General features: G+C 39.0%; 2 protein-coding genes across 3 annotated transcripts; one reads left to right on the top strand and one right to left on the bottom strand.

Moving 5' to 3' along the window:
* Nucleotides 1-1,316: 1,316 nt before the first annotated feature.
* Nucleotides 1,317-15,995, bottom strand: LOC135475730 (cyclin-dependent kinase 11B-like). The gene is made up of 17 exons (XM_064755665.1): nt 15,930-15,995; nt 14,894-15,051; nt 13,941-14,083; nt 12,367-12,511; nt 11,842-11,966; nt 11,419-11,550; nt 10,645-10,923; nt 10,034-10,120; nt 9,156-9,416; nt 8,540-8,661; nt 8,137-8,242; nt 7,208-7,329; nt 6,751-6,858; nt 6,352-6,468; nt 5,166-5,314; nt 3,708-3,897; nt 1,317-3,100 (listed from the first exon to the last, which is right to left on the bottom strand). Exons 2-17 carry the CDS (start codon nt 15,040-15,042, stop codon nt 2,993-2,995), a joined length of 2,343 nt encoding a protein of 780 aa, XP_064611735.1. The 5' UTR covers nt 15,043-15,051; nt 15,930-15,995; the 3' UTR covers nt 1,317-2,992.
* Nucleotides 15,996-16,222: 227 nt separating this feature from the next.
* LOC135475397 (DNA fragmentation factor subunit beta-like) lies at nt 16,223-24,092 on the top strand. Of its 2 annotated transcripts, none has more exons than XR_010445043.1 (6): nt 16,223-16,431; nt 18,748-18,877; nt 20,134-20,328; nt 20,526-20,605; nt 21,147-21,517; nt 22,418-22,556. XR_010445043.1 is itself a non-coding variant. In XM_064755273.1 (6 exons), exons 1-6 carry the CDS (start codon nt 16,294-16,296, stop codon nt 22,611-22,613), a joined length of 1,014 nt encoding a protein of 337 aa, XP_064611343.1. In that variant the 5' UTR covers nt 16,223-16,293; the 3' UTR covers nt 22,614-24,092. The 2 variants fall into 2 exon arrangements, 1 of the variants encoding a protein (XP_064611343.1); XM_064755273.1 differs by having other exon boundaries at nt 21,147-21,421; nt 22,418-24,092.
* The last annotated feature ends 2,554 nt before the right edge of the window (nt 24,093-26,646 follow it).

Genomic DNA, 26,646 nt, shown 5'->3' on the forward strand with positions numbered 1-26,646 from the left:
CATTTACCAAACACTTGTCTCCTGTCCCTAGACAGACAAAGTCCTGTAAAGTTTCACTCACATTTACCAAACAATTGTCTCCTGTCCCTAGACAGACAAAGTCCTGTAAAGGTTCACTCACATTTACCAAACACTTGTCTCCTGTCCTCAGACAGACAAATCCTGTAAAGGTTCATTCACATTTACCATACATTTGTCTCTTGTCCCCAGACAAAGTCCTGTAAAGGTTCACTCTCATTTACCATACACTTGTCTCCTATCCCCAGACAGACAATGTCCTGTAAAGGTTCTTTCACATTTACCAAACACTTGTCTCCTGTCCCCAGACAGACAAAGTCCTGTAAAGGTTCACTCACATTTACCAAACACTTGTCTCCTGTCCCCAGACAGACAAAGTCCTGTAAAGGTTCACTCACATTTACCAAACACTTGTCTCCTGTCCCCAGACAGACAAAGTCCTGTAAAGATTCACTCACATTGACCATACACTTGTCTCCTATCCCCAGACAGACAAAGTCCTGTAAAGGTTCTCTCACATTTACCAAACACTTGTCTCCTGTTCCCAGACAGACAAAGCCCTGTAAAGGTTCACTCACATTTACCAAACACTTGTCTCCTGTCCCCAGACAGACAAAGTCCTGTAAAGGTTCACTCACATTTACCATACACTTGTCTCCTGTCCCCAGACAAAGTCCTGTAAAGGTTCACTCACATTTACCAAACACTTGTCTCCTATCCTCAGACAGACAAAGTCCTGTAAAGGTTCACTCACATTTACCACATACTTTTCTCCTGTCCTCAGACAGACAAAGTTCTGTAAAGGTTCACTCACAATTACCGAACACTTGTCTCCTGTCCCCAGACAGACAAAGTCTGATTTCTAGCTCCAATCAGTCCTTCCTTTTCCAACATTTGGGTTTTTCCAACATAGCAGTTCGCCTATTTTATGTTCATCCTTGGGACTAGGAATTAATGTTACTAAATTTTATGAGCAAGTACTATCTCCTCACTGAAGCATACATGAACAAGTAAGGCACACAAAAGTAATAGCTCCACAGATATAATAAAAGATTTTAACATGGCTTATGGAGTAAAACCAGAGCAGTGACGACCGTGTAAAAATTGAGATATCATCTTGTCAATTTACCTCATTGACGTTTTAACACCAGTGTTATAACCATTAGAACAACTTTATTCTGAGCCACCTAAGAACATTTGGCTACGTTTGACTCAGTTGTAATAGTATACATGTTTAGGTCTGCCAAAAACAAAACAGGTTAGTTCAAAAAAGGACCAAAAATTGTAGATGTCTTCATGTTATCATGATATTTATTTACAAATGAAAATGCTTCCATGTGTAATATACATTTACATGTATTTATCAACAATATACAAAATGACCTTATGTAGAATGTGTTTTGAGAAAAAACATAAGACCACCAACAACTGTAGTGTGAACTTCATGATAATATATGTTTATGTGAAAGCCTCGTCAGCAATCAACAAGGAACACAATATCCCATATAACGACGTGGAAACATCACAAGATTTCTCATGCTTGGTTCCAAAAAAACAAAAGCTACTTGCTGATTGGATAATTTCAGTTATATATATTTATGTATTTGATTGGTATTTTATGCCATACTCAGGAATATTTTACTTACACGATGGCAGAATTTTGGTGGGAGGAAACCAGGCAGAACCTAAGGGAATCCCACAACCATTGACAGGTTGCTGACAGGTTGCTGGTAAGGACACCAGGATGAGCTGGACTTGAACTCACAACAACCACATTGGCGAAAGGCTCCTGGGTCACTGCACTGCGCTGACATGCTAACCACATTTGATTGTGTTTGACAGCATGGGAAACCAGTCCAATGTTTATAATAAGGACTATTAATACCGGAGATTCAATGGTTTAGCCGCATTACTGACCAGTTATGGTGCTTCTTTAAAATAACAAAACTGATGTTAACTGATGATGATTTAAATGACAGAACAATCATGAATTTTTGAAAACCATTGCTGAGTTTCAACAAAACCTGGTACACTAAAAAAAAAAAAAAAAACTTTTTTTTCTACCTTCAATCAGGGGAAACATTCATGTTCCAGGAGCTAACAAGAGATGGTTTTGAACATACCACCTCACTGCCTTGACAGCTGTTAGCAGAATGAGCCTTAGTGGACCCACACATTTATTTGTGAATGAAGAATTTATCCCGTACATTTCAGTATTGTAGTGCCTGAAGTAAACCACAGAACTTTGGCAAGTGACTGAGGGACTTTCTCATATGTTACGTACAGATATGCACACCATATTCGTGGAACACATGGTTTTCAATGAATATTACACTGTACAAACAGCCACACAAGTGCTGTCACCCAATATCATCAAGACCCCACAAACACTGAGGACGAGGGACTCAAATTCAAATTACAGATTACAAATTCCCTACCCAAGGCAACCACACAATTCGGGATGAAAGCGGCATCACCGCAGGATGCAACATGCACATATTCAAGGATGACATACTCGCTGAATGAGTGTCTGTCATGTGGTAGAGTGACATTAATTCATTTAAGAATCCCCTTTTCACAATTAATATCTGAGGAGTGGGTCAGTGGCCAATAAAGGCTTTAACCTTGTCTTTGCAACTCCCTGACAGACCAGTTGCATCAACAGATAGTGTGCAGCAGCCCTGTAAACCTGAAGTCAGCACAGTCACAGCAGAAGCACTTTACACTCAATGCTGATACAAGACCAGCTACATCTCTAACAGGCTTTCATAACCTTTTATGAGGCTATAACCAGTGATGCAAAACTTGCACAATCCTGTCAGCTCACTGGGAGTTGAAGTGATGAGCATAATCTTAGCCTGGGACATCTGAGAGCTTGACCGTGAACTGTTCCTCGGCAAACAGCTGCCAGTCATGAAGACTGAAGATAAGCATTGCTACTAGCTAATCTTCTTCACGTTATTGAAAGTCAGTTTCAAAATTTCAGACTGAAGCCAGGTCCCATAGCTGAGGCCCCTTTCGAAGCTGATCCCATGTGGAATCCTCCCCCAGCCTTGATAACAGCCTCCTCATCTTGATCACCCTGTTAAAATGGAAGGTAAAACAACATAACACATGATGAACAGATGTAATGTGAAAGTGAACCCAAATAACACGCCATGAATAGATGTACTGTGAAAGTGAAACCAAATAACATATGATGAGAAGATGTAATGTGAAAGTGAACCCAAATAACACACCATGAATAGATGTACTGTCAAAGTGAAAGTGAAACCAAATAACACATGATGAACAGATGTGATGTGAAAGTGAGAGTGAAACTAAATGACACAGCCTTCATCACATGCAGGACATAAAACACCTTTGTTAGTTATACATTTGATCCCAATATTTGATTCTCCTATATCTATATTCAAGATCAGTTAAGATTTATGGGCTTAATAGAGGCAGAAAAATTCCCTTAACTCCTTATGCAATATTGTATTAAACTATTTCCGAAAGATGAGCAAATTTAATACCTGCGGATCATTTTGTGATGAAATAATGTATCTGTTGTCACAATTTTCGGACTTTATCAAAGCCACCTAGCTAGAAAAAAACAAATTTAGAAATGTTAACCTCTCGAACAAGATGGCAAAAAGCTACAAAAGATAAGGTGAATTTGTCTCATCCTAGTGCCAGTATCTTACCAGTAGTTTAGCGTATGCCTTCCCGCCAGATGGAGGTTTAGGAGAACTGACATGTTTACGTGACTGTTCGCTCTTGGCCGGCCACGTCGGGAACATCGATGGCTCCACCGGCTGAGGTGATTCCTTGAAAAAGGCATGCTTCAGGGCATCATCTGCTGTAACCCGCTTCACTGGGTTATACGTAAGAAATCTAGCAAACACAAAAACAGTGCAGTGTTTATCCATGATGTTCCATACCAAGAAAAAACCCCCACAACAAACAATCTGAGCTTTCGCATATATATTGCACCGCACATAACAGTTGACATACATGTACATGTAGCAATTTACTGATATTCTGAGGGATTTACTTATTTATTTGATTGTGTTTTACGCCGTGCTCAAGAATATTTCACTTGTACGATGGCGGCCAGCATTAAGATTGGTGGAAACTGGGTAGAGCCCGGGGGAAACCTACGACCTACGGTCTGCAGATTGCTGCCAGACCTTCTCACGTACGGCTGGAGAGGAAGCCAGCATGAGCTGGACTTGAACTCACAGCAACTGCATTGGTCAGAGGCTCCTGGGTCATTCCATTTTTTTTGATTGAGGATGGAAACCTAGCAAAAAATGACCTGAACCCTCTTCCACACAGCAATTATCGTCCAGCCATACGTTTTCATGATACTCACATTTTGAACACAAGATGGACTGGATTGTGTAAATCAAAATTAATTTATATTCGGTAAGCAATCTGCTTATGCTGTAAACTGTAGTATGTTCAGCAGTAATTTTTTCCTCTGAAAAGCGTCACTTCTTCCGGTCTTGTACTCAAAGCTTTAATGCCACAAAAACACATAAGGCGATACTATAGGTTATACATTTTATAATATCACTACAATGCGTGTCATTTTTGCTGTTACAATCAGTTTAGAATAAGCAATGTGTTTTACAAACTACTAGATCAACATTTTTTGATCAAATCAAGTTCATTAAAAGTTTTGATGTAGAGCTGTCTAAAAAAGGGGAGACAAAAAAATGCACTGAGTGCTACATGTACATGCTTATCAACTTTGTCTACCTTTACCACAACATTTACCACATGCTGCTTCTATTACACGTATCTCTTCTCCTGTTTTCAAACAACTAATGAAGAAAAGAACATATGGAAAGTGCACCACATGCTGGAGTCACAATACTCCATTTATTTATTTACTTGAATGGTGTTTTACTCAGGACTATTTTACTTATACGACGGCGGCCAGCAATATGGTGGAATGATACAGGGCAGAGCCTGGGAGAAACTCCTGCCTCTCCACAGGTTGGTGCCCACATACGGCAGGAGAGAAACAATTCTGCCAGGTAACTAAGACACAATCAAGCTATTGTTATGTACTAATATATCAACCCTTTTTTTTGTCGTACACCCTATTATTTCTATGTGATGTTCATGAACTGGAAGATTTTTCAGGGCCTTACTTGTTCATGAGTTCAAACCCAGCATCAGTGAGGTAACTTCCAAAACGTTGTCGCAGTGTATTATATGGGTACTCCGCAAAAGTGCACTTCTTCATTGCTGACAAATCGCCCACGCCAGGCCAGATTTTCTCGTTTGGAGTTCCAAGATCCTGAAAGAGCACATGTGACACCATTATTATTCAGTTTAATGGTAAAGAACACACTAACATGAAGTGTATATCAGTGGAAACACCACTAAAAATTGTCCAGAAAAATAGTTTGACACATTTTTTTAGAATTTTTCCAACCGAGTAAAATGCCTTGAAAACTTCTGATTTTGCGGTGATCTGTTGAGACCTAGAGGATACCGGTGAAGTCACATCCATATTTTAGTTCGTCTCAAGGTAAATTTGGTGAATGTGCTCACACTTTTGTATGTTTGTGCATTTTGATTGATTACTGTAAATCTGGCTGTGTATGTGTCAAGTGTCAAAAACCTGATGAGACGTCACTAGTCCAACAATAATCAGAAAAGTCAGGAAAGTTTCAAATGCTATTTACTGGGTCAAAAAAATAAATCAAACTACTCTCCTGATACAGTGTTCGTTAGACATTAATCTGACATATACTTCACGTTAGTGTTGTCTTTGCTTTTAAATACAATCTGCTAAACTTAGTCCGCAGATTTCTCCACAACTTGTTAATAAAGATTTCTAGCCCTTACATTATTCTTTCTCATTGGAAAATGTATAGCCCAGTGATCACTTTCATAAGGAGTTAAAAGTTAAGACATTAACAAAACTTTATTAATGGTTTAATACACATAAACCTTATCAAAGGGACAAGAATATTGAGTTCAACTTAATATTATAAATGTATCAGAATTTTGCAAATTACAACTTCTGTCCCACAGACTTTTACTAATTGCCCCCATGTACAAAACCATGGAAAATGTCATCATTATCATCTGATTACAAGAGACAAATGAAAATTCAGACATGGGAATGAAACTTGAAATAATTCTTTGTTGGGCGTAACTGGACCCTATCCAAAAAAATATTTCCTACCGGATGGGAATTTACTTCTGTTATGGCTAATGAAATAATAGCCATTTGATAGAAATTAAAACTGAAAGAAAAATTACAATATTTTTTTCTGTCAATATCCTTATGACAGCCTGATACCTTCAGGAATTCCCAAATCTTACCTTAAATATCTTGTTGATTTGATCGATCTCAGATTTACCTGGCCAAAGGGCTTTCATTGTGAGAAACTCCGCAAATATACATCCGACTGACCACAGGTCAATAGCTGTGGAGTACTCCTACAATACACAAATAATGTGAGAAACTTCAAACATGCATCCCACAAACCATAGCTCAAATGTCCTGGAATACTCTTAATGTGAAAAAATAAATGAACATGTTGGCATGGACTTTTTTTATGAGAAAAAAGGTAACAAAACTGCTATACTGGTCTGTTTCTTATATTCAAAGCTTTCAAGGGTCTTTACCTTCAGTAAGGTAACGTACTGTAAAGATGACAAACTTCCTCAGTGATGAAGGAAAACATAAAAGATAGGCCAACCATGGGTGTATCTCCTCACCTTAGCTCCCAGGAGCAGCTCTGGTGCGCGATACCACAGTGTGACGACAATAGGGGTGTACTGTTTAAGGGGCGATCCATACTCCCGAGCCAGACCAAAGTCACCCACCTGTCAGAGAACAGTGTACAGTTCTTACTGTTACTCATCAGTTATTCAACTTCATTTCGAAACACAAAATTGTGATTTTAACTTGACTGGCCACAACATACAATTTGTAATGTGTTGAGACATGGGAAGCAACTCATCAGTTATTTCCCTTTATTCTAAACACCAAGCAGTGATTCAAGCTAAAATGGCAAAAGAACACATATTGAGAAGTGTTGAGATATGGGAAGCAACAAATCAGTTATTCCCCTTTATTTCACACACAAAACAGTGATTCTCATTAAGACTGGCAACAGCATACATATTGTGGTGTTGAGATGTGGGAACAAGTCATCGAAGGGTTACAACATACCTTCAGTATGCCTTTATGGCTGAGCAAAAGATTAGACGTCTTGAGGTCCCTGTGGAGGATCCAGTTGTCATGTAGATGAGAAACTGCCCTTAGCAACTGAATCATGAGTGTCTTCACTTCACCTGAAATTGTCAAAATAAACAAAGTGGAAAAGTTAATGCTAAATAAATCTGTATATTAAAGACAGAAAACAAAGGGCTCATCAAACAGTGAATAAAGGCATTTCAGTTTCAGGGAATTTGCAAAAATTACCTTTATTCACAAATTTTTATAGCATAGGTGTTTTACAGATGGCTGAGTGCTTAGCCACATATCCAGGTTATTACTTCTTGTACATTATTTTAGTATGGGGTTATGGATGGAAGAACCTGTTTACTTGCTAACTTAAGTCACAATACCATGTTTCAGGCTGACCAACTAGCACCAAGAACAAACTGACTTTAACACAGGTGTAGGCTGATCGGTTGTTTCTTTTGGTTGGAGAGTTAGAGAGCTAAGTCTCTGGTAAAGCTATTCCAGCCTCATCATATTTTCATAAGAGGGAAGGAAGAAAGGTGGGTGACAATGTTTGGATCTTCACACATCATGAGTTTCATGAATGGCACTTAGTGTTAAGTAGCCCTTCAGCCCTTAGCTAAGTGCACTTCATATCTCTATAACATACCTGGGGCCCATTAAACAAAGCCATTTCTGACCTAAGTCAAAACTTAGTTTTTGGTACTGGAATTGTCTTCAGATAACATTTCTATAGTGTACTTCACTGGCCACCAAAATAACCTTCAAAATTGTATTTCAAATTCAGAAAGGCTTTGTGAAATCGGCCCATAGCAATGATAGATAAGTAAACTTCATAAAACCCTAGAGGCCACCTTTGGTTTGTGACGAAACCTCTTTCATTGAAAAAAAAAAACAAAATAAAAAAAACTTACCCATGAGAAACGGCTGCTTCATGGTCTCCATGAGACTCTTGAGGTCATGCTCCACATAGTCCATGACAATGTAGATCTTGTCCATGTTGCTCCCCACCACAATCTCCTGCAGGAAAACACAGAGACGTCAACAGACAGCAAACAGTGAAGCTTGAGTACCACTACCATAGACACATGGATTGGATTCATGTACTTCTTCTCCACATATACATGATTATCATGAATTTGTTTAATTCATCTTATTTGTCAATTGTGTACACTCTAGAAAGATTACATTACTTGAACAGTACTCTTTTTTTTTAAACACCCCATTGCCAGAATACATTGATACCCTTGCAGATGTAAATACAAATTTCAGTTATGAACAGTAATTTGGATTTCACCTGTAAACATCCGTACTCACCCGCACAGTCACAATGTTTACATGCTGAGCCTTCAGCAAGGTGTTAATCTCTCGTAATGATGTGATTGGAAAGCCCTCTTTTTCTTTTTCCATCTTCAATCTTTTCAAAGCAACAATTTCATCTGTGTAAATGGTGGAAAAAATTGCAGGCCATGAAATTTATTCAGAATACAAAGTTTATCAGTTTTGTGATGAATATAAAATAGCTATATGTAGTATTTTACCCAGGCATCCATTACGTGTATGGTTGCTGGCTGTACACAGAGGATCTTTCATGTCCACTAATTATTACAACCATCACTTACTTAAACTGTGACTCTATTACGATCTCACTTAGCATGTACTTACAAGAGCTGTGTTTGTTTAATAAGACACCAAATATGACACCCTGTCGAACCACAATGTGCTGACACCAGAAATAGCAACCTGTCCAGTTACTGTGAACTGACACCAGACATAGCAACCTGTCCAGTCAGAGGGTACTGACACTAGATAGGACACCAGTCAGAGGGTACTGTCACCAGATATGACACCCTGTTTGGTTACAGTGTACTAACAGCTGGCTGGCCTGTCCTTAAGTTTGAGGTCAGTTGATGTTCAAGTAGTCATCACTAACCTGTTTTTTTATCCCTGGCCCTATATACCACTCCATAGGTGCCCTCCTCAATACGGTTCAGACAGTGAAACTCTTCTACACTCCGGCAGCCCTGGATGGCTGGCAGGTACGGAGGCAGGACTGGCTTGAGCAGGACAGGAGATTCTGGGGGCGTGTCTTCTAGGTAGGTCGGCTGATTAGAGTCGCTTTGCTCAGGTGTACCTTCCGATCCACTCCCAACCTCAGATTCTGATTGGTCATCAAATTTGGACCGCATTTTTTCTGTGAATTCAAAGCATTACAAACATAGGCAAAAAGTCCTACATTCATTACATAAACTAAAATAAGATGGTGTGAAATTAATTTTGCTGATATTACTTGACTTCTTGCCTAGTATTAACTGCAATTACATGTACTTGACTTCTTGCACAATATTAATTGCAATTATATGTATTTGACTTCTTGCCTAGTATTAACTGCAATTACATGTACTTGACTTCTTGCGCAGTATTAATTGCAATTACATATACTTGACTTCTTGCACAATATTAATTGTAATTATATGTATTTGACTTCTTGCCTAGTATTAACTGCAATTACATGTACTCGACTTCTTGCACAATATCAATTGTGTTTAAATACTTAAACATGTTTAAAGCAAGTGACCTTGATATAATAACAACCTAGTTTAGTGAAGAATTGGGCATTCTAAAGAGAAAATAATATTTACACCCTGAATTGAAATATATTCCACATCTGAACTTTCTAACTCATGTAGTATGAACACATCCTCCGATGCATCATTTTTAAAGTTATTGCCACTTAAACCAGAAATTTAATCAAAATGACCATAGTCTGAACAGGCTTCTGCTTGACCACGTGCTACAAACAATACGTACCTGCAGATCTGTTATGTGAGTGCTCCGGTTCATCGTGGCTGTGATGAGATCCGTGAGAACTGCTAGCACTGGACTCCGAGCCACTCGCTACAACAACACAAACGTACATGTAAGGACATTAATAGTTTAAAAGGTATTTATGTCTTTGCTTGACTAGTGTTTCAGGCTTCACCTAAGAGTATTTTCGTTATACAATGATTGAATGAAGTTCAGGGTGGAAGAAAGCACTCATAACCCATCTGGGAATGTTTAAACTAACTCACCTCTGAATAATTCGTGCGATTCTTCACCAACAAATTACCCTGCTGTACAAACTTTACTAGTAGCAGTTGGTGAAAAAACATGTGAAGTTATATGTAAATTACTGCCAGCCAATCAGTGATGATCCTGTATCCCTTTATCGGAAATGATTACACTTTACGATCCCCCAGGCTCAGCTTGGCTTCTTCCTGCCATTGTTGGCAGCCCACGTGTAAGTGAATATTCTCAAGTAAATCAAATAAATAAATACACGTTATGAAATATCTTACTAATATTATCCTGAAAAAGCATAAAAAAAAATCACACCTATGCCACTTTAATACTCAAAGTTACTTCCTACATTCAAGTACCTGAATATGAAGGTGACTCCGACTTAATGCTACCCTCATTTGGAGAATGTTCTGGTGAATGTCGTGAAGAATGGCGTGGGGAATGTTGTGGCGAGTTAGGTGGAGAATGTTGTGGCGAAACATGTGGAGAGTCATCTTCATGGGCGTCACTTTCTACATCGTGATCATCCATATCCTCTAGACCCTCATCTAACAATATGACATCCTCATCTGAATGGTGCTCCTCTCTTGTGTCTGCAGGGGGCTCCGGAGGAGTGTGGGGACCACGGGGCATGCCAACTGAAACATACAGCATAAATAATGTATGTCCTAAACATTCACACAAAAAAAGTGAATTTTTAGTGGCAAAAAAATGGACATAAAATATTACTTATAATAATGAAACATATTATTTTCTAGCAGGACATCAATCTATCATCCATGCAAAGCATAAAATACCTCATAAGATCTAAGCTCTTAGAGTCAAGCAAACTGAGTAACACAGTCATTGACTACATTTTAGGTGAAATGCCGAGGTTCAGTTAACTTTGATAGTATTAATTATCATGCAAAACATGGTCTACTTTTTGATGACTGACAAACAAGAATAATCATAGTCTAGCAAATCAGTCTAAGATAACACTCAATTCTCCACACCCTACCACCTCAACCCCTGGAAAGGCTTCACAATAACAAAACAGTTCACTGTTTGGTTTAAAGTGTTTCACAATAGTCATGTAATAATCAACTGCTCATCGCTGACTCAGAATTCACCTCTCACACAAAACTGCTTACCATCTCTTGGGGACCTGTATTTTACTGCTCGCTCTTCTCGCCTGTATTCATCTCTCCTTCTCCTCTCGCGACTGCGACTTCGTTCTCTTCTGCTGCCTGTGTCCACAACACGCTGCCGCCGAGAATCTGTCTCTGCAACATACACACATCCACTTTACTCAAGTACTCTTTGCAAAAATTCTAATAACACCAAACTGGGCAAGAAAAACAACCTTTTTTAGTTTTAAGCTTGAAGTCTAAACTTAAGTCAAACACATGAGGATGTTCATTTCCTTAATTTTATTTACTGTAATTATGTAAGTGCTCATTTAAAGACAATTCATTGCCCTGATACTGTTGGCTGCTGTCATATAAGTGAAACACTCTTGACTACGGTGTAAAATACCACTTGAATTAATAAATAAATTGCCCTGATATCCATACCCCTGGTGGGTGCCAGCCTGTCATCATCTTTCCTTTTCCTTGAGCCACGATCTGGGGGCTTTACCCTATCATCACGAACACGTCTCTCACGCTGACGTTCACGCTCAATTCGTTCTAGTCTCTCTCTGCAAAGAAGCAGGAAAGTAGACAGATACTGATGAAAACTTACAGCTTCCCCTTATCCTTTTAACACATAAACGCAATATATTCAAAGAAAAGTCTGTCTACACACATTCTACTTTACTGTTAATGTGTATATATTATATACTGTGTATCCAAGCTTGGGGTTTTACATTGTACTTAACACCTTTTCAGTGATTAACATATTATGTCAATTCGCCGCATGACAGATTTTTGTCATGAGTTAACAGAAGGCATATGTTCTTTGTTTTTTTTTAACGCAAATTGTTTTGATTATGAGAAGAGATCTTTCAGAAAAAGGCACTGTTTGATAATCATACTGGATTTATCTCATCATGAAAGAACTGTATATGTCACAATAACATGTTGTTAGCAGACGCTCACCTTTCCTTCCTGGACTCCTCTCGTTTTCGGCTCTCCTCCTCTAGCCTCACTTTCCGGTCTTTCTCCTTCTCCCTGAACACCTCTCGCTCAACACGAGGCCTTGGTCGTTTTTCCCTTGATCTGTCTCTCTCGATGGGGCCCAGTCCTGCAGGCACGATATGACAAACTTTGAGTGTAATGAGTAGTAACTATGATGTAATCAGTTCAATTCTGTCACTTAACCTCTGACATTTCATCTGATCTCATAACCCAGGAGCCTCATGACAAATGTGGTCCTTGTGAGTTTGTTCATGGTTGGATGTGGAAAGGTCCATGACAGCAACCTGCAGATGTCGTAGGTTTCCTGGGCCTGGTTGTTCAAAACCGGTATAAGACTTAATGCCAGATTTAACTTTGAGCCAAGTCTTCAATTCTGTACTTAGCCTTAAAAAAATTCTGTGACATTTTATTAAATCTGAACTAAAACTGCTGTTGCTGTTATACTTTGGCTTCGGAGGAATTTAAATATAAAATGTGACTTTAATACCAGTATTGGCTAATACACTTTCAAACAGCTGGGCCCTGTTTCTTCCCACCACAATGCTGTCCATTCCATAAATAAATGAATTTAATACAACATTGAGAACAACTGAGTTTTTCTCCCTGTCATGCATGTGCTCATAATAGCAGTATTACTCAGAGGCTTATATGAAATTGTGCTTATTATACACAAATGAAATCAGGAACTGTAAGCTCCATGTAGTGCATGTTATGGCCCAGGTAAAGAACAAACTCAGGGCTTACATGTACCATTCAGACATGTGACAGAGATTAATGACTAGTACACATAGTGGGCCACCACAGCAGTCATTATGGCTAAAGACCACACTTTCTTCCATCATATTTTCAACTACAATTGCAATGCACTTAGTTATTTCATGGCACAAAATTATCCCCTGTCAGCTGAATAATCACATGCAGCTACATGTATGAGCGTGTAGAATGAAGAGAAAATGGTGTAGAATGCAGCAGACAAGATGGACCATAGTGTGACCACTCTGTTATGAAATCACATGGATATTAACACAGCATTTTCCTTCAGAAATCTTGTGAAATACATTGTTGTCAAAACAGTACTCAAAGGTATTCTGTAGTTTGGCCAAAGCCACTTCCACAAGCATGACAAGAACAAATGGATACAAACACAAACCAGACGTTGCTATCGAATTTCCATTTATTACATAGCTCCCACACTGGTAGTAAATATAATATATACTAGTATACATTATATTATATATGGCCCAGGGGGTTAGCACGCCAGCACGGCACAAGGACCAAGGAGCCTCTCACCAATGTCACCCCTGTGAGTTCAAGTCCAGCTCATGCTGGCTTCCCCTCTGGCCGTACGTGGGAAGGTCTGCCAACAACCTGCAGATAGTTGTGAGTTTTCTCCCAGGCTCTGCGCAGTTTCCTCCTACCATAATGCTGGCCGTCATCGTATAAGTGAAATATTCTTGAATATGGTGTGAAACACCAATCAAATAAATAAATAAATACATGTACTACACTGTACATACCTGTCTTTCACTCTTCACGTTCCCGCTCGCTCCTGTGTCTCTCTCTTGGTTTGTCTTTCTGCTTATCCTTCCGTTTACGTTTGTGTGATCGTTCTTTCCTAATGGCTGAGTTCTGTGGAGGTTTAATCTCTAGTTCATCGGCATCCTCGATATTCTCTAACCTGTAAAAGACAGAACACCATGTGAACAATAAAATACCATGTCAGTCACCATATAGCATCAACAACAACACTGTGTTACCCACAATAGTTGGCAAGACATAATGTCAACTTAGAAAGCCCAGCAATCAATTAATAATCAATTTAATTATGGTAATTAATGTTTTCAATCACACAAATATTTCACATATGGGATGCCAGTTAGTTTGATTGGTAAAGGACAAAATGACACACCTCCAGCATGAGGCAGTAGCTGAACCAAAGCACAAACCTTCACTGACCCTGAGCTAAGGCAGCTTAGATCACTCAGTCCATCAGTAGACTGAAGTACGCACACAATTTCAAATAACAATACTGCTATTACGACAACTTTGTCATAGGGATTTGCAATCTAAACTGTTTGGTTACGTTAGATGTGTCTTTGACAAACACCGGTCAGGCAATGAATGTCTACATGAAATGTACTGGTCAACTACATACTCCTGTGTAGATGGTATTAAATTTTGTACAGGCCGACGGCGCTGTTAGCAGCTCCCGTAAAATCGTGTCTTTTAGCAGCATCAGCGTGTGAGACTGAAAGCCCTCACATTGTCTAGTCCAAACCTGCATAAAGTTGTGAGAGTTCTGAAATGCTGACTCAGCTTATTATGGGTGATTAAGTGCCTGAAACAAACTTGTTAACCACATCATCACACTTCTCAGTAATAAATGTAAACAGCTATCTCGGCTACATGAAATGTTTGAGGGATCACACAGTATCAGTACTTCTAAACATATGGCATGATGTTGCCCAAGTATTGTAATGGAGATTACCTGTCATCCAGTTCCTCAACTTCCTCTATTGCCTCTGGGGAGTGGACAGATAAGGACAGCTGACTTTCATTATCTTCATCATCCCGCTCAGGACTGGATTTCAGCTCACCTTGCTCATAAACACTCTGGTCACTCTCTTCATCAGACATCACTGACTTCTGGAAAAGTGGGAAATGACGTAAACTGATTCACATATTAACTAGACCCTCATACAATTTTCCCTCTGTAATTAAGGCCACCAAACATACCAGACAAGGTCCTGAACTCATGACTTATCCACTGACAGTTCAGTTAGCCTTTAATTAACATTACCACTATGCTCATTTTGTAAAAATAATGCCAAAAAACAAACTATTTCCTTATCCAATCCCACCATCCACTTGAAGTTAAATAAGATTTTAAACTAGGCTATGCCAAATTGTCAGTGGCCCCCAATGTATTTGAGACTACGGATATCTCGGAAAATCGACTTGTACAAGCATAGTAATCATGTTGGCTCAAGTAAAACTTACGGCAAATGCCCCGATATTTGTGGTCTTAAATATTGCATTCGGCAATGGCATGCCTGGCACATATGATATTGGGCTACCACAGGTTGCTGTTGTGGCTATAAACCTCTGCCAGCCCATCATAAAGACAGGACATAATCACCTGGGGATAAAGTACACCAGACAATATCCTGGGAACGATATGATTTGGTTATGAAATGACTTGAATCCAATCAACAATGATTTAAGTCAGTCAGCCAACAGGTTTTTGAAATTGGAATTTGGTGGTATGTTTGATTAAGGAATTTTAGGAGTGATGACAGCTAGTATGGATTTAAAAATGGACAAAATGGATATACTTTTTGAATATGCTTTTATCAAATCATTTACAAAACGTAGGCCCCCTACACATACGTTTTGTTTCAGTATATCGACATACCATTGTTGCTGCAACAGACAGACCTAAAAAAAACAATTTACTCTTATTGTCATTAAAAACAGATCGTTATTGGTGGTGTTCGAATACCTGTATTCACAGCAGGGCTTACCTGAATATACTCCCATGAAAGAACTAAACTTAAATTTCTCTTGAGAACTCCAATCTCGTTGTTTTGCAAAATTTACCTCCGGAACAGAAGAGCGACGCTTTTTTGTGTTTACCAAAACGTCCTTGCCTAACTGCATGTATTTCAGGGACAAACCTACATCTGATTGCTACAAACATAGTTACTTTCAATATTTTTTTGATATCATCTGATATGAATCACACATTACCTCTTTAGTGATACATTTTTCAATACTGAAATTAACATTTTGTTCAGAGAGTAGAAAAAAAATGGCGGCAAGATCGAATTTCTGAACTGAAAGGGGACCTGAAGGGTTTGTTTACCACGTAATCCAGCTACTTATAAAATGATAAGTCGGTTCTTATCTCTGTTTAATGGAGGTATGCGGGCTTATAAAGTTCAGGATGCAAGGCGTGAAGTTCGAATCGGGATAGTGGCAAAGAATTTCAGGGATCTAGTCCAGAAAGGATGTGAGAAGCTGAAGGTAGAGCAAGTGTAGCCCTGAATGACTACGCCACGCTGTTTTTATATTTGTTCTGACGCTCGCGTACTCAGTGTGCCATTTTAAAATTCGGATGTTCATCGTAACGCCTCGCAAAAAACAGGAAGTGGATTTCAAACTCCCATCTCCATCCAACTTATGGCAGTCCAACTCACTTCCTCTGTGCATTTATTTGTAATTTTCCGGTGGAATCTCAAATACTGTCCGCTTAATTTACTGTCCTCCCCTATGAAACTAATTAACTCGTGCCACGCCGTCGACAGCCATTTTGAAGTGTCACGAGATCGTTTGCTGAAATGCAAATGAGTTTTGGTATTGAATTCCTCAAGAAAACTATTATATTTCGATTGCCGTCTGCAAGAACAACTTAAGCCTTCTTAATTCAATCCATAAAAAAGACCTTGTATTTTAGTCCAGGTATGTTTGGGTGCTGTGGGTGCAGACCACATTGAGATTGACTCCATCTAGTTGAGGTGCGCAAAATGCAACCATTTGTTTGAGAGTGAGCAATGGACTCAGTGTTATGATGAGTGTCAGAATTTTAAAATATAGCACACTGAGCCCATCTAGTGTAACCTCATGCCCCAGATGGCCACTTTATCTCCTCTCTGTATACTGGACTGGCGGAGTATGATAGCCACAGCAACAGCCAATGGTAAACCAAACACACTTTCACGCCGAGTCTGAGAAATATTTTCTAAATGATCACTGCAGTCCAAGTTGTAAAGACTAGGGTGATATTTACGTGACACTTCCTACGTCAATACTTACGTCAATTCATTTATACTTCCCTGAATGAGGCTGGCCAAATATGGAGGAAACCCTTTTTAGATGTAGTCTCCATGACAAAAGCATTTGGCACATGCGCATGGGCATTCAACCCTTACTGTATTCATCTGTCTCAAAGACGTCCAAAAACCACATTCTAGCACAAGAACTAGAGTGGTGTAGTGGTATAAGCATTCGGCTACGCCACTTGCAGACTATCTAATGGAAGTTCGAAACCAGAGTGTTTCACAACAAACTACGGAAAACCTTTCAAAAATGTATGAACCACGAATAATACAGTGCAGAAATCTCACGTAATGGTGACGTGACAGTATCTAAAATGATAAACGTATTATTTCGGTGTTTTTTCTTTGTTTGCAAATTAAACATCTCCCCATTCAATCTTAACCAGTGAAAAATCATTTAAAGCAAAATGCTGATTTTTGTTGATTTGCAAAAAAAATTAAAGTACTATACACTGAAAAACAATCCTGTTTGAAGCCTAAACGCTTGCTGATTGCTTTTCCAGGAAGAATTTCTTACCTAAAAGCTATATTTTCCAATTTTTATGCTAAAGTCTCCTGCAATGCTTATCTCCCCTGGGCTAAATTCACTTGGTTTTCACCTCTGGCACTTTAATCACATGACCAAAGAGTGTGCTAATGATTGGTTCAGGCAGCTATGACATCATGGCAAAACTATGAATTGCCTTTGGTAAAGACACAGAAGACCAAATTCACATCGCAGTCAAAACTGAAGTATAAGCCATTGTGCCTTTCCCACAGTTGAAAAAGTTGTGTTTCCTGGATGGCATATGCACATTAAACCTGAAAAGACAAGCCTGATGGTGGCTTTGTTTTGAAATGGGTTGACGTCTCATGAATACGGGGCTAATGTGCCATTAACAAACAGAATAGACCTGAGATGGTATGTGTGCGGGCGTGCTGAGAGGTAAGAGTCACAGCTGACAACTGTTGTGGACTGCAAACATCGTGTAGAAAGGTCTCCGACGTGGTGTGAAATGGTGTATGGTTTACCGTAGGGTTCCATTAGGGCTTTGATACTTCGCCATCCCAGAATAAAGAGAGAAATTCAAATAACCACCTGGAGCTAAGGAAGTGACAATAACCAAAAGTGCCAAAAACAAAGAAAACAAATAAATGTGCAAAGTTTGTGTGATTTTTTGTATTTCATGTATCCATCAGAAACTTTCTCCACCTGTACATAGATGTGAACACATTTGTGTTTGGGGCGTAAACATCAGTCTCCTGTCAGTTATACTAGTTATACACAAAAAGCAGCCAAGTGTAGATAAGGATGTTACAAGAATAATTTTGGTATTTTAATGCCCAAAAATATTTCAGTAGTTTCTGCATATAGTGTGATAAAATGCACCTGCCGCCACAGATTTATAGGGTCTTTGTGTTCAGGTTAGAATACCCGAGAAGTAATGGCAATTCATTGTAAAGTTTTTATACCACATCAGTCATTGAAAATTCAACCTGACTAACGTGCTTTCCTTGCTGACAGATCTCAGAGGAAGAAGTGACGGTTGTTGTGGAGGATGATGGAACAGTTGTGGATGATGACGCCTTCTTTAAAAAACTGCCTGCCCAAACTGTCTTTGTCTTCATCCGAGATGGTGAACAGTGGCATGGATGTATGTAATCTAGTTAATGTACTAAGTGTACATGTAGCTTCAGTTTGATCTTTTTTGTAGCGTGTGCTGCAGTTAAAATCTTTTTCACAGGTAAATGCAGATTTTACTTCATCAAATAAAATGCGCCATGCCTCCACAGGACACATTTGAGACCTTTTATCTTATGCAGACACAAAAATTGAGTTGTTTTATCCCTAAGATTGTTATCTCTTATATTTGAAAGAATTTAGTAGATTATAATACATGTGACAGATGTAACCATTCATTCACAGTTACGTGCCTGGAAATTTGTGATGAATTACCTCCCTTGAACAGCCCAGGCAAAATAATTATACCCCAGAACACACTTGGAGATATGTACTAAAACAAAATCAGTTACAATGTTGGCGATTTGAAAGACAAATATATAAAAGAGAAAGCACTCAATTTCATCTAAGAAAAGGGTGAAATCCAAGTAAAGGTTAGGAAAGATCCAGGAAGGATAGTGTGAACTATTTCACACTTGTTTGACGAAGTCAGAAAGGCTGAACTCTTTGTAGTCAGAAGGGTGAGTGAGTGAGTGCTTGGGGTTTAACGTCGTACTTAACAATTTTTCAGCGATACAACAACAAAGGAATCTGTAGAGTGCATGTAATGTGCCTCATTGTTGCAGGATGTATTTCCACAGCTCGTTTATCTAGTGCTGATTCACTGAGACGTCTTACCAAAGGCAAGTAAGCCACCCCGCCCGAGCCATTATACTGATACGGGTCCACCAGTTGTTGCACTATCCTCTTCATGCTGAACGCCATGTAGTCAGATGAGCTAGAATGTCATAGAATATGGTAGCTCAGTGAGAATTTCACTAGATGCATGCTTACATGTAGGCTATTTCATTTAAATTTAACACACCTGGCCAGCGGGCCGTGATACAGTGATTACACTTGCTTGCCTTTCAGTCGCACCCACGAGGTACGCATTCAGAACAGGCCGGTTGGGAAATTTGTAGATTGTCTCTATCTCGCTCTATGGTGTGCATATCTGTGCCTCACATGTGGGAAGATGTGTCAGTAACTTCCCAAAGATCGTGATTTTCTGCCGTCACTCTGGTTTCCTCCACTCATAATAATGGCTATTAATGTCATCTGTGTGTTTCACACAGAGCACGTATTGTATAGCCTGACAGACTTTGGTTGCGGGTATGTTGTTGCCATGGAATGGATGGTAATAAATCAAATTATCAAATCTCGACAAGAGCCCTTTTTAATGTTTTTCAGCTGGAACTTTGATTCATGATGCTCTGAGTAAACTATACGATGTCAGTCGTAAGGAGGAGATTGCAAATGAGATCCGGCAAATGCTGACTGACGATGATGCTCCAGAGAAGGTGCACATCATGTCACAGTACCTGGACATGTTAGAGACAGACATAGAGGCCGAACACAGATACGAGAATGAGGACTGGTTTGATGGTAAGATGTCATGTCCACATTTCTCAACAGGGGTTATGCCCTAATCATATGTATGCTATCTAATGAATTTGTTCATTACACTACAAAACATTGTTTCATCACTGTCGTTGTAAATGAAATAGTTGTACTAAAGTGTACTTGTATTAAGTTGTTGAAAGTTACACTGTTTGTAATGATGATAACGTTGCTGTTCGCAGGGCTGGGTAAGAAATACAAATCTAAGAGTGAAGTGTTGAAGCAACTGGCACAGACTCGCATCAGAAGCTACTACAATACAGTGAGTGTTTCTTGCGGTACCAGCAGCATCGTTTTCCACTTGCTACGTGGATACTTGCAGAAAAAGGGGCTAAAGTCTGTATTTGTTGCTTGTATTAAGAATTTCCACCTGTGTGAAAACTAGCTATCTTTAACTTGAGTCTCCATTTTGGGCTTTACTGAGAGGGTGTTGGGGATGGAGGAAGGAATATGGGTGGGTCATCAGTAGTGTCTTGCCACTAAATGCACAAGAACAAGGGAAGCAGGAGAAGATTGAAAATTCTGTCTGAGAATGGGATTGACCTCACGTCTCGGGTGATCTAGGCCTACATCTGCTTTTCTTTTTTATGTTTTTCCCATATGAGTATTCATACATTTGTGTGTGTGGAAAAATCCAGAAGCCATACCAACCATTTTTTCATATCTTCGTGTCTGTCCGTCTGTGTAATTTTCTAAAGGCTTTACTATGTACATAGCAGCTGACAAAAGTTTCACCAAAGCCTAGAACTCCCCCCCACACTCTTGTTCATTTCAGTTTAGTCACTTTCAATCTTTTTGTGCAGGCTAAAGATCAGATTGACAAAGATTGTAGTGGTGAACAGAAGGAGGATTTGATTGACCTTTTGGATGAACTATCAGAGAGATTACGGCAGCATGATTACCATGGAGGGTATTTCATGAGGACTGCTCCCTCCAAAGACAGATTCTGTGATAAGCAAGGCTGGTTCAAATGTGAGGGGCCATTTGACGAGAAATCCTGTGATAAATTCCACCGCATCAACCCATACGCGTCCAAGGGATACAGGCAACTATTTGGGCTGTGGAATCTCGACCATGTGTAAGTACAATACAGGCAACTATTTGGGCACTGGAATTTTGACCATGTGTAAGTACAATACAGGCAACTATTTGGGCTGTGGAATCTCGACCATGTGTAAGTACAATACAGGCAACTATTTGGGCTGTGGAATCTCAACCAAGTGTAAGTATAATACAGGCAACTATTTGGGCTGTGGAATCTTGACCATGTGTAAGTACCATACAGGCAACTGCTTGGGCTCTGGAATCTTGACCATGTGTAAGTACAATACAGACAGATGTCTGGGCTCTGAAATCTAGGCCATGTGTAAGTACAATAAGGACAGATGTTTAGCCCAATTATTAAAGGGTTAAAGCAAAAGACAGGAAGCAATTAATGGAAATACAGTAGAATATATTAGAGAAGGGCAATAAATGTACTTGTCCAAAATACTAGCAGTAAAAGTTTATCACTTTACTGAAGCTTGACTGAGGAGTTTAATAGAACACCACAAACTGAAACATGTGAGAGGTTTTGAAGGGAAATGTTCACAACGTCTTGGTATTGAGTGCTGTGGAATGTGGCGCACTCTACACATAGCTCTCTCTCTCTCTCTCTCTTTTCCTAAAATGCGATAAGCTGCATACCACTCTTTTATCAGCTTTCATTTGTCCTCAGCATGAGGCCTTGTCATATCCTGCATGCCGGCTTCCGGCTGTATGTGGGAAGGTCTGTCTGCAACGTGCTGATAGTTGTTGGTTTCCCTCAGGTTGTGTCCTGTTTCCTCCCACCATTATGCTGGCTGGTGTCATAGAAGTGGAATATCTTTGAGTACAGTGTAAACATCAATCAAATAAATAAATAAATTTATTTAGTTATTTGATTAGTGTTTTATGCCTTACTCAAAAATATTTTACTTATATGACAGTGGCCAGCATTATGCTGAGAGGAAACAGAGCAGAGCCCGGAGGAGAAACATTTTTTAAGAACATTTTATGTACTGTTATATATGTTTAATTACTGTTGTTTTTGTAGAATTGAGAAGTCTCGAGAAATCATACCCGCTCTGATAGAGGCAGCAGAACACAAACCTAAACACAAAGATCTGGATTGGAATTATGTGTACAGGTTATTATTTACCCGTGAAAATCTCAAACTTGTTCAGGTCGGTTGTCATAAAAAGGCAGCCAGGGCAGAAAACAAATGTAAGCGGGAAGATTTTTATACATAGAAAACCGCTTTCCTGTCACACCAAATTGTCAACTATGCAATATATTTTATATTTTTACAGGATAAATTTTGTAATGTTTTATTTGAACTAAGATACACATTGAATGAATGTATGTTTTTGCCGGTTTTAAAAAATTTTGTAATCAGCGATTATGAGATATTATATTTGCAACACCATTACAAGTCAAGTTAATGCTGAATATATTTACCTGCTGTTAAAAAAACATAAAATTCTGTATTTTTATTAAAGATAAGGGGCCAGTTGTTCAAAACTGTATTAAAGTTAAGCCAGGATTAAATCCCATTACAACTACCAGTCTCATCCATCCTAATATAAAGTAAATGACACTTTAGTCTGAACTTACAAGGATTAAACTTGTTAATACAAGGCTTAAACCAAAATACACTTCTGAATAACTGGGCCCTGGTTATGAAATATATATATTTCAACAGTTCTAAATTCAGTCTGCAAAGTTGTAGTGTTCTGTTTTTGTATGCATTTTTAATTGTACCTGTATATTAATTTGATGTCCATGTCCTGCAACAGTCTGTTATAAGGGTTTTATCAAAGTTGCTTGAACTTACACCTGCACCAGTGCATTGAATCCAAGAGGAGCATATGTATTTTAGACATTACATATATCTATTAAATATGGAATTTTTGTTAGGTGATTATCATGGTGGTGCAGGTTTTTGTTTCCTGTCAGTTCATAGGAGTTTCTGTAGACGTTTGGAGCAGGTGCCCTTTAAACCACTTGCTAATGATGGATGAGGTTACCATTGCACATCCAGTTCTCCCTGGATCAGTTATGGTTTAGGCCAGGTAATTTTTAAGCTTCAGAGCCAAGTATTGGCTTTTACCTCATTTGGCATTCCGCTTTTCATGACCCACATCACTATGAAAATGAGATACATTAAAGTACAGCTATTACATCTAAAATATGACCTGTAGATCTAAAACTTACTTTTGGATTGCCAATATCATCACCAGGTCAACCTGCCTTTAACATGTTTCGTATTGATTTTTTAACACTTAAATGTTGATATATATATGTTGAATATTTATATTTGAATTTTTAAGAGACATATTTACAGGCCTCTATTTTGGGTCACTTGGTGTTAAATTGCAGTGAAAGTTTTTCAGGTGCTTTTTGTGTCCAGAAATTTCAGATGTTTTTTCTGGATAATTCATTGAAACTCTTATTGTCTTAATATTGATGGCCCTGTTTAACCTTTTCCGTTTTTTTCTCAAAATGTTTTTCTTGTTGAGAATATGTGAGTACTGTACATGGTGTTCGATATATCTGAGTAGAGTCAGTCAAAAGAATGAAAGATATTAAACGAAGTAAACAGCTTGTTAACGTTAAACTTGGATCCTCATTGAGCTGGGCAGCAGTTTTCTATTTCATACCTGATACTAACTACAGCAAGATTTACCATATTTTTGTTTCATTTCCACAAAAGCCAAATATACTTTCATCATCATCATCAGGCAGTACGTTGATATATATTGAATTTCCGACTATGAAATAATTCGAGACCATTGAAAATACTGGCTGACAGTGCTACAGAGAGGGAGTAGGTTAATCCCAACTTCGGGGGCCTCCATGGCTCAGTTGGTTAGCGCGCAAGAGCAGCGTAATGACCCAGAAGCCTCACCAATGCGGTCGCTGTGAGTTCAAGTCAAGCTTATGCTGGCTTCCTCTCCGGCTGTAAGTGTGAAGGTCTGCCAGCAACCTGCAGATGGTCGTGGGTTTCCCTCAGGCTCTGCCCGGTTTCCTCCCACCATAATATTGGCTGCTGTCGTATAAGTGAAATATTCTTGAGTATGGCGTAAAACACCAATCAAAAAATAAAATACTCCCGACTTTGAAAGACAGGGAGTACATTACTCCCGACATTAAAAGACGGGGAACACGTTACTCTCGACTTCGAAAGGGAGGGAGTATGTTTCTTCTGACTTTCCAAGTACACGGTATTGCAGAACACATTTTTCTTCCAAATACCGGAACTCAGCACTTCACTGTTTTCGATCACCAGTAATACACCTGGAAAATGTTGATCGAGTGAAAGAGGGGTGAAGAAAAGACATAGACCTATATATGCTTACATATATACATAGGACGACATGTACCAAGATTCTCTCCTTTGCAGTTATATAGGACTGCGCTGTATGCAAGTAGATGTAGGCCTACATACAAATTGCCCAAAAAACAGTTTTAGAATAAAGTAAATATAATAAAGATTCATTGTGAAGTTTTGTATTCAACACTGAGATAAATCTACATCGATCGCAGATGGAAGTTGGATGCACCCGGGTAACATCATTGACAATGTCAAGTTTTAAGAAATTCAGTAGGTCACGCTGGTATTTTGCCTTGTTGGCTGGACTTTTCTGCATATCATCCCTTTCACCACAAATTCGACAGTATTGGGCAAACTTTTCTGTGTGAACATCCATTCTGGAGGGTCTCGATCAGACATGCCATTCTTTAAAAAAAGGGAGACTTAATGCTTCGCGTTTTTCATTTGTATTTATACAAGGTGGCCATATAGAGCCATTGGTCCACGGGGAAATGAAAGCAAATAATTTGCTATTGTATATCAATTTATGGGAAAACATGTTGAAGTCAATATATAAATAATATATAAATACGTATATGTAGGTGTTAATTAATCCTGAACATTTTTTATTACGTCTAGGGGAAATCCACCCATACAGCCGCTGAACAAAAGGCCTGAAAGTCTACGTGTGTATACCGCTCCTTCCAAGCATGCAACAATTGCGTTTCCTCTTTTACCAGCATGTACATTTAAATTTACCTCGGAAAAACACGTAGAGGTCTTTAAATGCGACTGCGCGCCAGGAGTTTCCTTAAAGCAATGTTGTGGCTTTTGTCAGGCAGCGTCCTTTCTATATATGAACGGCATTACACAATGTGTAGGCCTATAGACTTAGTTGCTTTTGTGTATTCACACTGGATAGTTCCGAGCCCTTGTGTGCATGCGCTGAGAGGAAAATATTGCAGAAGTAGCTCTTGCATTACTTTCAAAAACTTGGAATTCGCACATCCAACTCCCATATAACGTGGTATGTATATATTTTTCATTTTGCTCATTTGGTTGGCGTAATATATTCTTTATGAAAGATGATGGGAAGGTATATCAGTACTCTGTCAAAGACAGGCAATAGACTCAGTTTTTCAAATGTTAATCAAACGGGCCTTTTTTGGATTTTTTAAGATTCAGTTCTAATATGCTTTAGACATCCAATTCACTTAAGCACTCAATAACTTGATACGTTATCTACGTTCACACGACTTATTTCGGAAAGTATTTCAAATTACGAAAAATCGTTTTACAGCATGCTCTCTTTCAGATCACTGTAATAACCTAGCCAAGTCTCGTACAGCTGTCCCTCAAACGTGATCAGAGATCATTTTATATGCAGTTTAGAACCGTTCTTAGTGCATGACCAGCTTGTTACGATGAACGTAGAAGGGGGGAAATGCTACATTTAGAGGCAATTGATGTGTTCTTTGAAGAAAGCTCCTTTTCTAGTCGAGTCTAGCTGATTGTGGGTATAAGGCGGCACAAGACTGCATGAAGCCTTTCCATAACTCAATAGACCAGCACGCGATCGGCAGGTCAGTCAACCGTAACCAGGCCGAATAGTACCTCCTATTCTACCTTCGTTGCAACCTGCTGGTCTGTTGAGCTGGTCTTATGAAAAGGCTTCATGCAGTCTTGTCCCGCTTTGATGTACACACCTATTCTTTCAGGCCTGTTGCTCAGCATCTGTGTGGGTGGGGCAGGTGGCTTAAAGAAATATTTACCTTATATACAGAATTAAAAATGTTTGCGACGGTCCGGACTTCATTACCCGGGCTGATCTGCCCCTAATGAAAACATTAAGGATAAATTAACGTATACGTCTGTATATATAGATTCCAACCATTTGACCCCTCTGCGAGGGTAATTTTTCATAGATTGATACACAATAGCAAATTATTTGCTTTCATTTTCTCTGTAGA

The sequence above is a fragment of the Liolophura sinensis genome, chromosome 9 (genome assembly GCF_032854445.1).
Source record: "Liolophura sinensis isolate JHLJ2023 chromosome 9, CUHK_Ljap_v2, whole genome shotgun sequence".
Lineage (NCBI taxonomy): Eukaryota > Metazoa > Mollusca > Polyplacophora > Chitonida > Chitonidae > Liolophura > Liolophura sinensis.